The following is a 12,388-nucleotide window of genomic DNA, read 5'->3' as shown; positions in this document are numbered from 1 at the left end:
AATCTATGAATGCTGTCATTTTTATCTGATCAATAATGTCTTGCTTTATTAATAGTAATATCCCAGTATTTTACATTTTGTCATATCAAGATCCTACAGAACTGCTTGTGAGTGAAATCTCGCAGTTTGTGAAAAGCGTGCTGCTAACTCTGGTTTGGGTCAGATATTCTATGCCCCTTGAAATTTTTGGCATTTATCTTAATTATTTTAATTAAAATAATTATCAAAATTCTCTACTCTTTGCTGTTTTATAAGTAAAGAGGTTGAATAAAGGCCTTATCTTGCTGTGTTGAGTAACACTTTCTAATGAGCTAAATTGTACCATTCATCCAAAAGCTACAGTAATGGTAGCACAGAGGCTGTTGTGTTGCAGAGGGAATAACTTGCTCTTTGCTGTCTGCTTCTGATTTCAGAATAAGGCCTGAGAAGTCAAAGAAGGGATTTTTAATAATTAAAAACCAGAGGAGGTAAACATTGAACCTGTTTAAAAAAGTGCACCAAACGTGATTTTTAAGGGAGTATCATCGTAGCTCCAGTTTGATTTGTTTTTATTGGCCAGGGCACCTTTAGATACCAAATGTATATAGTGGGAATGAAGAGTCAGTAGAGGGCTGCACAGCACTGCTCCCTGTACTACCTCACAGCAATGGTGAAGACCAAAGGAAGTAAGTTTTGGTTTTCTTCCTAGGGTAAAATTCTGCTTGATGCTGTGGTGCTCTGCTTGGTTCAAATAGTTCTTTACTGTTGACTCAGCCAGTGTACAGCCTTGTTCCTGTTTATTTATAGCATAGCCATGCCCAAAAGATGGAGTCAGAGTTCCACTAGCAAAATCAGGAGAATGTAGATTGTTTAATTTTTTAAACATCTACAATCTGCATGGAACTGTGTTTTGACATTAACCTGACACTAAAGATAAGTCACAAACTGGGAGTGAATGCCTGCAAAGACCATAGGCTCCTTATACTTGGGCAGATGGCTTTTTATAGTTGGATACAATATTTTTCTGGAATGATTTAGATATAATTGATAGAAATCTCTGGGGGGTTTTTTTCCAACTTTGCTGTGATAGTTTGCTGTTAAGAGGGATTTGGAAGGCTGAGCCATGAAGTACAGAACCATCCTGAGAAATGGTGCTGCTAAACTATATACATACCTGAATTGCAACAATATTCATCCTTGATATATCTTAAATTGATTTAATTTGTAAAACCCACAGTTGTTGGTTTTCACTCATTTCTTGATATGATGTTTGAAAATGGGTGAGAGTCTATTTAGATACCTATGTCAGTTGTAGACTTATAGGGGTTGTCCTACCCATGGGAGTCTAACTGGCCCTTAAGAACAGTGATTGGCTGACTAAAATGGCACAAGATACCTGTTTTACATGCCTGTATCTCACAAAGCATCAAAACAATACAGAAAAACAATAGAAAAGGGAGGAGTATCAAATAAATCTCTAACAGTAAGGGAGTACCAGATGGAACAATATCCTCTCAGAACGAGGTATTTCAAGGCTGAGAATTTTTGCTGTAGCAAATTATCATGTCAGAATGAGCCTATTGCAGTAATGGAAATCCTTGGGTAATTTTTCTTTTTGGCTTTTGTTTCCAGGCCGTGCTTTGCTGAGACTTACTGACAAAAAGCTTGAACGAATGGGCATTGCCCAGGAAAGCCTGCGACAGCACATTCTGCAGCAAGTCCTTCAGCTGAAGGTGAGAGAAGAAGTCCGAAACCTCCAGCTGCTCACACAAGGTATGAAAAATAATTTTGATATGGACAGTTACTGATATCAGATAGAAGTTTGCCTGAGGGCTTAAAAGGTGACTTGATGTTCTTCTACAAGAAATGATGCGTGAAAATGTCTCAGAGATTCCACACACTTTCCAAGGGGGGGAACAAAAGGTAAAATAATGCATAAACAAATAGAGATGTTCAGCTGCCTGTTTTGTGTGATGAATAGGCTCCATCTACAATTTGATGATGGTCCTTATTAAGTGTCTGCCTACTAAGATGAAAATAATTATGTATAAAGGGCACAGATAGAGGACCTTCTGTCTTAAAAGCATTGGCCATTTTGCATTAATTGTTTACTTTCAGTGTTAGAAAAACAGTGTAGTTTCTGTAACCTGTTTTATGGTAAGAACTGTCAGTGGGAAATTATCTGTTAGACTGTTTTTTGCTGATGGCTGATTCCTTCTTCATGTTGCAATAATTTTTTTGACTTGAATAGAGTTGCTTCTAATTTTTGCTGCTAAGAAGATACAAAACTGGGCTCAATATGAAGTCTAAATTAGAAGACAGAGAAGGAGGAGTAACAAAAAAGGTTATATATGTTTTCCAAATGAGGTTTAGATGTTTTATGATGGCTTTTGTTACTGGCTCTCTAGTAATGGCTATAGTAACATGGAAGAAAAGCTGTCATTGTGACAATACTGTAAAGGAACATTTAGACATCCTCTACTATATATCTGCAATATTTTCTCAATGTTAAATGCTGTTAATGTTAATGTTAAATGTATCTCCAGTGGGATAGCATAAAACAGATACTTCTGTGGTGTTTTGGTTCAGCATGTTGTATGTCACACTGTATGAAAAAAACAGTTCCTCAGTACATGCAGTGTATTTTTAACAAAATGTCCTTCACACATTACATTATGTTCCTAATTAAGCCTTGCTCACTGTGTTTGGGGAAAAACTCTGATTAGCATTTTATCAGAAAGAGCTGAAGTCTCAACTGAATTGTTTCTTCAGGCTTGGTGTCTTGTGGATTGTGATGAGGAGTTTTAGGGTTCCTTTGTTTTGCCATGAGCTGTTAAAAGAAGCTCACCTCATCTTCTGTCATGTCAAAAGTAGAGCACATGCTGAAGCTTGAATGTCTTCCCCAGATGTTTAGAACTCTTACTTTTCCCTTTATCCATTCATCCGTTATTCCTACATTATTTTCTTCCGTGTTGGCCAGGTTCTTTCTTCCACTGCATCTGGAATGTTACTTGAGAGTTTGATGGACTGTGAAGCTCTGGGCATCACTGTTACAGGCCTGCTTATTAAAGTTGGGATTAGATTGATATGGGACAATGAAGACCCATTAGCTATAAATTTGGATCAGTTCATCACTGCTGTCCAGATAGATTCCTGCATGGACTTGTGTTTGGCATTGAGAACTACGTGTTTCCTGTGTTCTGTATTGTTTCTCTCTGGTTTCCCCTCTGGACACATCAGCTGGTGTATGACTTACACTCAGTCAGGCAGCAATGACTGCTATTTCAAGGAAGTCAAGATCTGTTGAGATCTATTCTTTGCCCATGCAGCTGAGGATGAAAGTTTGGACTTTGGTAAGAGAATGAATGAACACATGCTGGACTGTGAAGGACAGATTAGCACTGGATGCATGATGTGTGTTTAATGTTGTCTCTCTCTGCTGTGTAGACGGAATGTTCTTATTACTCTGATCCCATAAAGGCAGGACATCGTGTGCTTTATGAAAGGCAGCACAAGCTTGACAAAAAGCTGGAGGTCTGCAGCTCCAGATGTCTTCCCCCACAGTGGTGTTGGCCATCGTGCCGCATTTCAGAGGCACTCCTTGTGATACACTTCAGAGTATATCCTTGGGTAAATAGCTCAGACTGAGAACTTCTGGCAAAAGCATTTATTCCTTGCTTTGCTGAGGTCTGTTACAGTGTAACCATGGGAGCCAATACCCGCTGCTGGTCAGCCCAGAGAGACCAAACATGCTGCATTCAAAGCTATGGTTTTCAGGGTTGGGTGGCCACTGGTGTGACCACCAGCCACAAGAGCTTGTGGTTGCCCTGTTCCAGAGCTCAGCTGGGAGTGGCTGTGTGAGGGACAAGAGCTCTCTGTCTTTGCAGGAAGAAAACAGTGGCGCTAATCCAAACTCACATCAGTAAAACAATACAAATACCATTTTAATACAAATCCATGAATGTACCTCATGCACTGTTAAACTCCTTGTCTGAAAGCCAATAATATTCATGTGCTGTTGGTCCACCAAGGGTAGTATGAAAGTAGGCATCTCCCAGGAGAATAAAAACAGAGTGCTTAAGCAGACTCTTTCTTTTAAAAAGCTAGAGGAACCAAAACTGTTTACTTTCACCTTCTTAAACAGAGCTGAAGTTATGGGCAGAACAGCAGTTTATAAGAACATTCCCCTGTGCAACAAAGCTGTGTTAATTGTATGATTCCAGGGTGAGGGGACAGTGAGTGACAGGATGATAGCAGTACTCCTGTCCCTTATCACCTCATTTGCACTAAGCTGGAGTGTTTGTCCATTGAAAGTGCTTGATGGAAGTACTAAGGTTAGGATATTATTTCTCAACCACAGTGCAACTTGTAAAGCTCTTTGTGTGTCAGCTGTTCTCCAGAACTGGTTCTGTTCCCTTTCCTAGTTTCTCCAAAGTGTGTCCACTCACATTCTTGTTATGATTTATATGTTCCTGATCCAGGTTGTTACTGGAATAGCTTTCTGTAACTGGTTTTTGTTTTTGTTTTGGAGAATACTTGGAGAACATTTTTTCCTCTGAAAAGTTGTTTCTGCCTTTTGGAAATTCCACTAGCAAAGTCCAGGTCACACTGTTGCTATTGCTATGCTGTGCCTTGCTGTCCTCCAAAAAGAGGGGGAAAAGCTCTCTGTCTCTCAGTGCACAGCTCAGGAGACTGTTAGGTGAAAGAAGCTGTTAAAACCCATTTCTGAATTAATGTAGCACACAAGCTGGGCTGCAAGCAATGAGGTCCTAATTCAGAATCCATTGATGTCAGCAAAAAGACTTCCACTGACTTCAGTACATACCCAAGTTGAAGCTGTATCGAACAGGGAAAGTTTTTAAAAAGCATTATATAATAGTTACCAGATATTTTAAGTGGCTTTGTGTTCTGTTGTCTGCAGAGAAAGTTAACCTCATTTTAAAAACTCAATAGCACTCTTTTCTACTCCTGTTTCAGAAAATGACTTAAAACCATTTCATTCTTCTTCATTCAAGACACACCATCCAGTTTCTTAAAGCCAGAATAGTACGTGATTGTGTAATTGAAGTCTTGTCTTGAGTTTTAGGAGGACTTTTCTTTGGAGAAAGAACTGCCTGATTGAGGTATTATTGGTAGAAATACTATTCCAGCCTCCACTAGGATAGAAGGGCATAGGCCCAACTACTGATCTGTGCTTTCTTCCCAGACTTAGTGATGTTGAGGAACTAATTTGAAAAATATCATCCAATGTCTCTTGGGGAGAGCTGCACACTGTTGGAAACACCATTATTATACTGTTATCACTGTAAGCCTGAGTTGAAAGATCATTTTTGTACAAAAAGCCTTACATAACTACACAGAGAAGGAAGAAGTTATTCTGAGATTTTTCAATGTAAATCCTGCTTTGGTCTAGCACAAAAAAAGACTGTCTTCAAAGTGGTCGAACAGTGCTGTGTGTGTTCCTGAGCAAAGTATCCACACACAGCAATCTGCTCATAGGACTGAGATTGAGAAGCATTTTTGGATTTGTATTAAATGATAACTAGTATTTAGGACGATGTTAGGCCCCTTCTAAGTTCCTCTCTGAGTTCCGTATAGGGCAAAGGATTACTTGAATCTACTGTCAGGACAGTATTTCTCCTAGCAAAACATGTTAGAATGAAGCTTTGTGCTTCATGGAAAATCATCTCAGCAGTTAATACCTCTTGAAATTTTTTCTTCACTAGGTTTTCTGCTCATCCTCCACTGATGCTGAGTTACTGAAATATATATGTGCCCAATGGGAGTCACAGTCAGACTGATTCCCTCCCTCCCATTTCCAACATAGTCTCATTCAAAACCTGTTAAGGTACCCTAGCACTGTATTCTTCCAGGAGGGAAATTGGAGGGCCTTCAAAGTTGCATCTCATGTTCATCGAAATTCAGGAATGATGCATCCTAACAATAAAGAAATCAGGCAAAAAAATGCTATAAGGCTTGCATAAATGAGGAGCTCCTAGGCAAACTCAAGCACAAGGAAGCCTTACAGAGAGTGGAAGCAAGGACATGTAGCCTGGGAGAAACACAGAAAAAGTGAAAAGCAGGAATCAGGTTAGGAAAGCTAAAGCTCTGATAGAATTAAAGCTGGCCAGAGATGTCAGCAGCAACAGGAAAATCTTCTATAGTGATATAGTGATATAGTGATCACTTCTATACAAGTGATGAAAGAAAGACTAGGGTGAATATGAGTCTTCTCTGGAAGAAAATAGGAGATATAGTTACCCAGGACATGGAGAAAGCTGAGGTAATCAATAAATTTTTTGCCTCAATTTTCATTTGCAAGTTCTCCAGCCACAGAAGGCAAAGGCAGGGGCTGGAAGAATGAACCAGTTGTAGATCAGGATCAAGTGCATCTAAGGACCCTGAAGGTGCACAAGTCTACAGGACCTGATGAGGTGTATCCACAGGTCCCGAGGGACAGATGAAGTGTCTATGCCACTATCCATCGTATTTGAGAAGCTGTGGCAGTCCAGTCAAATTCCAGTGACTGGAACCCTAATTTTTTTTAAACGGAATAAAGGAAGACCAGGGAAACTACTGGCTGGTCAGTCTCACCTCTGTGCCCTTTAAGATCATGGCAAGATCAAGAGTTTTCTGTGTGACCATTCTCCAGCAGTCACACTCTTGCTGTCAGAGATTTCAGTGCTGGAAGCAAAGCCCCTCCACTGTGGGTGGTTCCAGGCTGATGTGTGTATAGCTTGACTCCCTACACACCCACCACTCTCACAGTCAAACAAGGTTTCCGTAACAGCTCAGCCCAGGGTTTCCCATATCAAAGTCTCAGACCTCTGGATTCTTTAAATAGCTTTATCATGGTACAGCAACAAAATAACAGCTTGAGCTGCTGCCTCAGAACAAAGGAAAACCCTGGGCTTTTGTATCCTTTTGGTCTAACACATGAAAAGTCTGGGCTCTTCCTGCTGAGTCACTGGCTCCTGCTGTGTCTCTGCCTGTCTGGTCACCTTGCTGGTGCCACAGGTCCCTGGACCCTTTGCATAGCAAAGGGCTGGTGCCAGTTCTCAGCCTTTTGCTTCAGGTTCTTGCCAGCCAGAGCTCAATCTGCAGGTCTCACTGCAGCTGCTCACTGAGCTACCTGTACTGAATGTATTCCTGGGCACAGATCCTCCTGGAAACTATGCTAAGGCACATAGGAAGTAAGGAGGTGATTTGTCAGCCAGCATGGCATCACTAAGGGCAAGTCGTGCCTGACAAATTTGGCAGCCTTCTATGATGGGGTTGCAGGGCTGATGGGTCAGGAAAGAGCAACTGGTATGATCTAACTGGACTTATGCAAAACATTTGAAATTGTCTCATATGACATCCTTTAAATTAGAGAGATATGGTTTTGATGGATGGATTACTCAGCAGATAAGGAATTGGCTGGATGGTCACACTGAAAGAGATGTGGTCAATGGCTCGATGTCCCAAGTGGAGACCAGCGATGAGTGTCATTCATCAGGACTTGGCACTGGGACTAGTGCTGTTTAACATGTTTGTAGTGACATGGACAGTGGGATCCAGTGCATCCTCAGCAAGTCTGCCACTGACACCTGTGTGGTGCTGTTGACACTCTGAAGGGAAGGGATGCCATCCAGAGAGACCTGGTCAGGGTAGAAAGGTGGGCCCATGCAATCCTCATGAAGTTCAACATCAAGTGCAAGATCCTGCACCTGGGTTGGGTCACTTCCAAAATATTCTATGATGCTATAACTGAGCAAAGAACAAGTAGAGCCTTGTGTTCTAGTGATGGATCATTCACTAGGTTTTAGAGGAACTTTGTAACAGAAACATTGCCTTCAGGGTATTTGTGGTGAGTAAGTCAGGACCATGAAACCCTCCTTAGCAGAAGTGTTTTACAAGGATTTTGGCAGTGTTATCAGCCTCTTAGTGCTGAAGGCAGGCTTGATGAAAATTTGGCATGGAACTCTCCCAGTCTATCAGAAACATGATGCTACTTCCTGTTTTCCCTATCTGCTTTATCCATATTGATATCAAAGCTGTGAGGAACCTGAGCACTGTTGTACCAGCTTTCATCACTATGTGTGAGATTTGTTGTCATTTTCCATAATCAAAACTTTAGAGTATTAGACCTAGTCCCATCTTCTGATTTCCCACATAAGACACTTCCTGCTGTGGTGGCTCCAGTACACAGCATGAATGATTTGGAGTTACACACCTGGCTGGAATGGGACTTGAGTGGTCAGAAATTTTGAGAACATGGGAACTTGCCATGCACAGGACTGGAAGGTCAGCGAGTTAAGAAAAAGCAATTGTATCTTGCTGTCCCTCTGCTGTAGACTTTATGGATCTTGTGGCATCTGAACTGTTATTGCCTACTGTCTTTCCTGTTCCTTGAAGAAATACTGCTTGAGATCAGCACATTTCTTTGTTACCCCTGCAAAGTACATTCTAGACTCAAGGTCTTGGCATCCAAGGAATCTTGGTTTCATATACCTGTGGTGTTTCAAGGCCTGCAGCATGTGAAATCTTGACTGTCTTCTTACCAGACATCACTTCTTTTGTTACCATTTTTTTGACTTTACCTTTTTCTTTCACCTAACCCTGAAGCTTCCAACTAGTCAGGAAGGGCCTTTCTTGCCAAAGCACAGAGTACTATGTAACTCTTTCTTGCATATGTTGCATGCATGGCATCTATCCAAGGCACAGAAAAAAATACTTGCTCTTTCAGAAGAGCACCAGCAAGCTTAATTCCCAGTTGGTTTCCTTTGTTCTGTGCTCCTGTTATGCTTCAAAATGTCTGAGAGACCTTGTGAGTTGAACATAGTGTATCATGAAAGCACTGTCAGAAATTACCCAATAACAGTAGTTTATCCCTTATCATAGCATGAAAACTGTGTTCCAGAACTCAGCATGCTAAATTGCCTGATTACAGGTAAAGAAATCTTAACCTTCTTCTCAATATGGGTTTATTTTCACTGAATGTCCATATCCCTTTTACTCCTTTCTATTGTATGTCCTTTTTTCCTGTACAACTGCAGGAATCATTGCACTTGTTCTTAACACTGCTTTTCAAGACTGTAAAACGACTTTGCCACCACCCATTAGACTACAAAAGAGCAGTCTTGGTTGTATTTTTCCCATTCCAGTCAAGGACAGTTTCAGCACTTAACAGAGGATATAGCTCTGGAATCAGAAGCCATGGCTGTTCGTGAGAGGCTTTTCAGACTTTAGGCACTGTTAAGATGTCTGAAAATATTTTTTTTCAGGTTACAAGTATGCACTGAGGGCTTCTGTATGGTTTTCATTTATTTTAGCTGAAACACAATATTGTATGTGGAGTGTGTATCTGAGCAAAGATAAAATATCTAATATACATGCATCAGTGATGATAAATATCGAATTCCATCTATCAGGCTTCAGTTACTTGAATTTCATGTGTCTCATTTCTAACCTGAAGAATATACTTTGCAATGCAGTCAATGGTCCTGGCAGACCATTGCATTGCTGTGGGACTGTTAGTTACCTTTAAGCTATTGCTATGATGCTAATACATATTCATATCAAATAACCAAGTGATTCAGCTGACACGTAAAGTAAGTTCCAATACACTGGACAATACATTGTAATGCACTCTGGATAAGTTTAGCACAGAATTGTCCTTCAATATTTGTAGTATATTAGTTTGGAATATGAATAAGGAAACATAGGACCTATGAAATCTGTATTGATGAACTTCTCTGGCAAGATTTTAGCTGTATAATATTATGATGTGCTTGCATTTTTATGTACTTCTATAAATAGTATTGCAACTCAGTCTACTGGTAATGTAGTATTAGCTGTTTTGTATGACTGCAAGATCATGATTGCAGTTGCCTGGTTTTCTTATTATTTTATTAGTGTTGATTTTTTCTTTTTCAGTCCTGCTTTTCAGATTTCTCAAAAGACAGCCTACTGGTCAGTTTGGTCTGGAATGTTTAGTCCTTCTGAACTAATGCATACCCAATAATGTCTTACATGTTTGATGACTATATATTACATACATATAAAAACATATATATGTATGTATTTTCTCATTAATGTGTAAATTGGAAAGAGAAAAAACAATTCTTCTCAAAGTTTAATAAAAAAAATGTGAAGTACTGCTGTTTGTGCTGCAGCCAGTCGTGAAAGACTTTAAGCTAAATAGGAAAGCTTTCAGCAGTCAGTCTGTTATTTAACAACAGCTGTTTGTGATCAGTGCCAGTGGAAATCACTTGTTTTCACCCATTCACAAAGAACAGGCTGGTAAAATGGATTCCAGGAATAGGTACAGTCTTTCACGCAGAGTTTAAATAAATCATATTGTAAGATGGTGCCATTTACAGTGTAACATACTTGTGATTTTTAATGACATTCTTACAGAAATCAGACATAGAATAAAATTAGGATTGATCATAGAATGGTCTGGGTTGGAAGGGACCTTAAGACCATCTAGGTCCAACCCTCCTGCCATACAGGCACACCCAGCCACCTTCCACTAGCCTAGGTTTCTCAAAGCCCCATCCAATGTGGTCTTGAATAATTCCAGGAATGGGGCATTCACAATTTCTCTGAGCAACCCGTTCCAGTGCCTCACCACACTCACAGTAAAGAATTTCTTTCTTATGTTCAATCTAAAGCTGCCTTTTTTCAGTCTGAAGCCACTACCCCTTGTCCTGTTGCTACATGTCTTTGATAGTTGTTTTATAAAAGAACTGAGGAAATCAGAGCCCTAACTATAATTCTGACCCTAAGAAAGTACATGGAAATTTTTACTGCTGTGCTTCTGTTTCAATCCTGACACCCTGACTGTCTTCATCAACCAACACTTTTTTTTTTTTTTTTTGTCAAACTGAGTGTATAGCATTGGAAATAAGAAGACAAGAAATGCCATTCTCTGTTGGATCCAGTATCCCTCTGTCCCACTACTAGGCCTTTAACAGCAGCAGATGATGTTTAGGCACATCCTTGGATCCTGTTCCCTCTCTGTGGTCCCATTCCCTTGGGCTGTCCAGCACTCAGAATTGGTGCATTTGGAAGAATATTAGGCCCTGCCTAATTCTTTTGTATCCATTGAGAATCCGTCTCACAGTCTTAAGAACCAAGTTGTTCACAAGAAGTTTTTTACAAACTAAAATATCATCACTGGCAGCCTCAGTGGTGACAAAAGTGCCAAAGCCTGACTTGGCATGCCTTCAGTTGAGTACTTCTGCCTTCCACAGGCGCTCTAAGCAATCCTACTATCATGTGCACACAGTAGTAGCTGCACATCCTCTATATTTCAGAATCACCAGTCACACCTCAGATGTGACACATCAGATGAATTATACCTGTTGCTCTCCATCGATTATTGCAGACACTTGGAACGGCTGGCAGATGTATTTGTCTACACAGTCGATGACTAAATGTGGATCAGAGAAATTCCCACTTGCTAAGCCTAGATGTAAAATCCTACACTAAAAAAATTGGTCTGAAAGCTGGATGAATTGTCCTCTTCAGTCAGATGAGTTTTAGTAGCATCATCTTGCTGGTTTCATGAAATGGTATTTCTGTGCCTACATGAATATGTCCTGTTTGTAAAGTGTTTCATGATACTGGCAGCTCTAACAAACATGAAAGTCACTTAAAGCTTTTTTGAAAATGTAGAATAAAGTTTTGCTGTTTTGAATCCCTGAAGGTGAGTGTTGCCAAAGAGTTCAAAAGCATTTTTCTTCCTGTTGTTACTAGCATTTATAGCTTGTGCAATAAAAATTTCTAATTACTGGAAAGATTCAAGGGAGGCAGGAAAAAACCCTCTCCTTTTTATGCCTTTGTGAAGTTGCTTTTCTGTGTTGTGTAAAAATAACCTGTTTTATTTAAAAGCTTCTCTTTTTCTTCATTCACATTCTTTAAAAGCTTTTCTGTATTGTAATTTTAAAAATGAATACGGTTCTATTCAAATAAAAGTTTACTCTTAATGGCATTTATGCTTCATGTGACAGAGCACCTTCATTCAATTAGTTACACATAGGCAGTCAGCAGTCTTATGAACTGTTTCTTCTTTACTAAGCAGTAGGCATATCTCTGGCATATTCCACAAAGGAAAGGGTGGGTTATTTTAAAGCCTTTATTTGACTTTATTTGACTTGATCATAAAACATGGCTACTAGCCTAGTGTTTTATGACATGGTCAAGTATGATTAATAATTTCAACTTTGCTGGTTCCCCCATAAGATCAGTATTATAGAATTTTTCCTGTCACTATTTCAATGTATTTTAATTGAAATTGATTTCCTATAAAATAATAAATTGAAGTGTATTAACAATGCTCTTGTGGTCTTTGACATTCAAGTTCTGACTTCTAACAAACTTCTGAACAGTTTTTTAAAAACGTGATTTACCTCTATACAGC

The 12,388-nt window shown here is 39.7% G+C and overlaps 1 protein-coding gene across 1 annotated transcript in view; it reads left to right on the top strand.

Moving 5' to 3' along the window:
• The window catches only part of SAMD12 (sterile alpha motif domain containing 12), a 178,261-nt gene that overhangs the window by 78,429 nt on the left and 87,444 nt on the right, over positions 1 to 12,388 (top strand). The window contains exon 4 of the mRNA XM_033519475.1: positions 1,612 to 1,752. Within this exon, the coding sequence (XP_033375366.1) occupies positions 1,612 to 1,752 (141 nt within the window). The remainder of the gene's footprint in view (positions 1 to 1,611; positions 1,753 to 12,388) is intronic.

The sequence above is a fragment of the Parus major genome, chromosome 2 (genome assembly GCF_001522545.3).
Source record: "Parus major isolate Abel chromosome 2, Parus_major1.1, whole genome shotgun sequence".
NCBI lineage: Eukaryota > Metazoa > Chordata > Aves > Passeriformes > Paridae > Parus > Parus major.
Note: the sequence above shows the minus strand (reverse complement) of the source record. Positions and strands in the feature narration are given on the sequence as shown.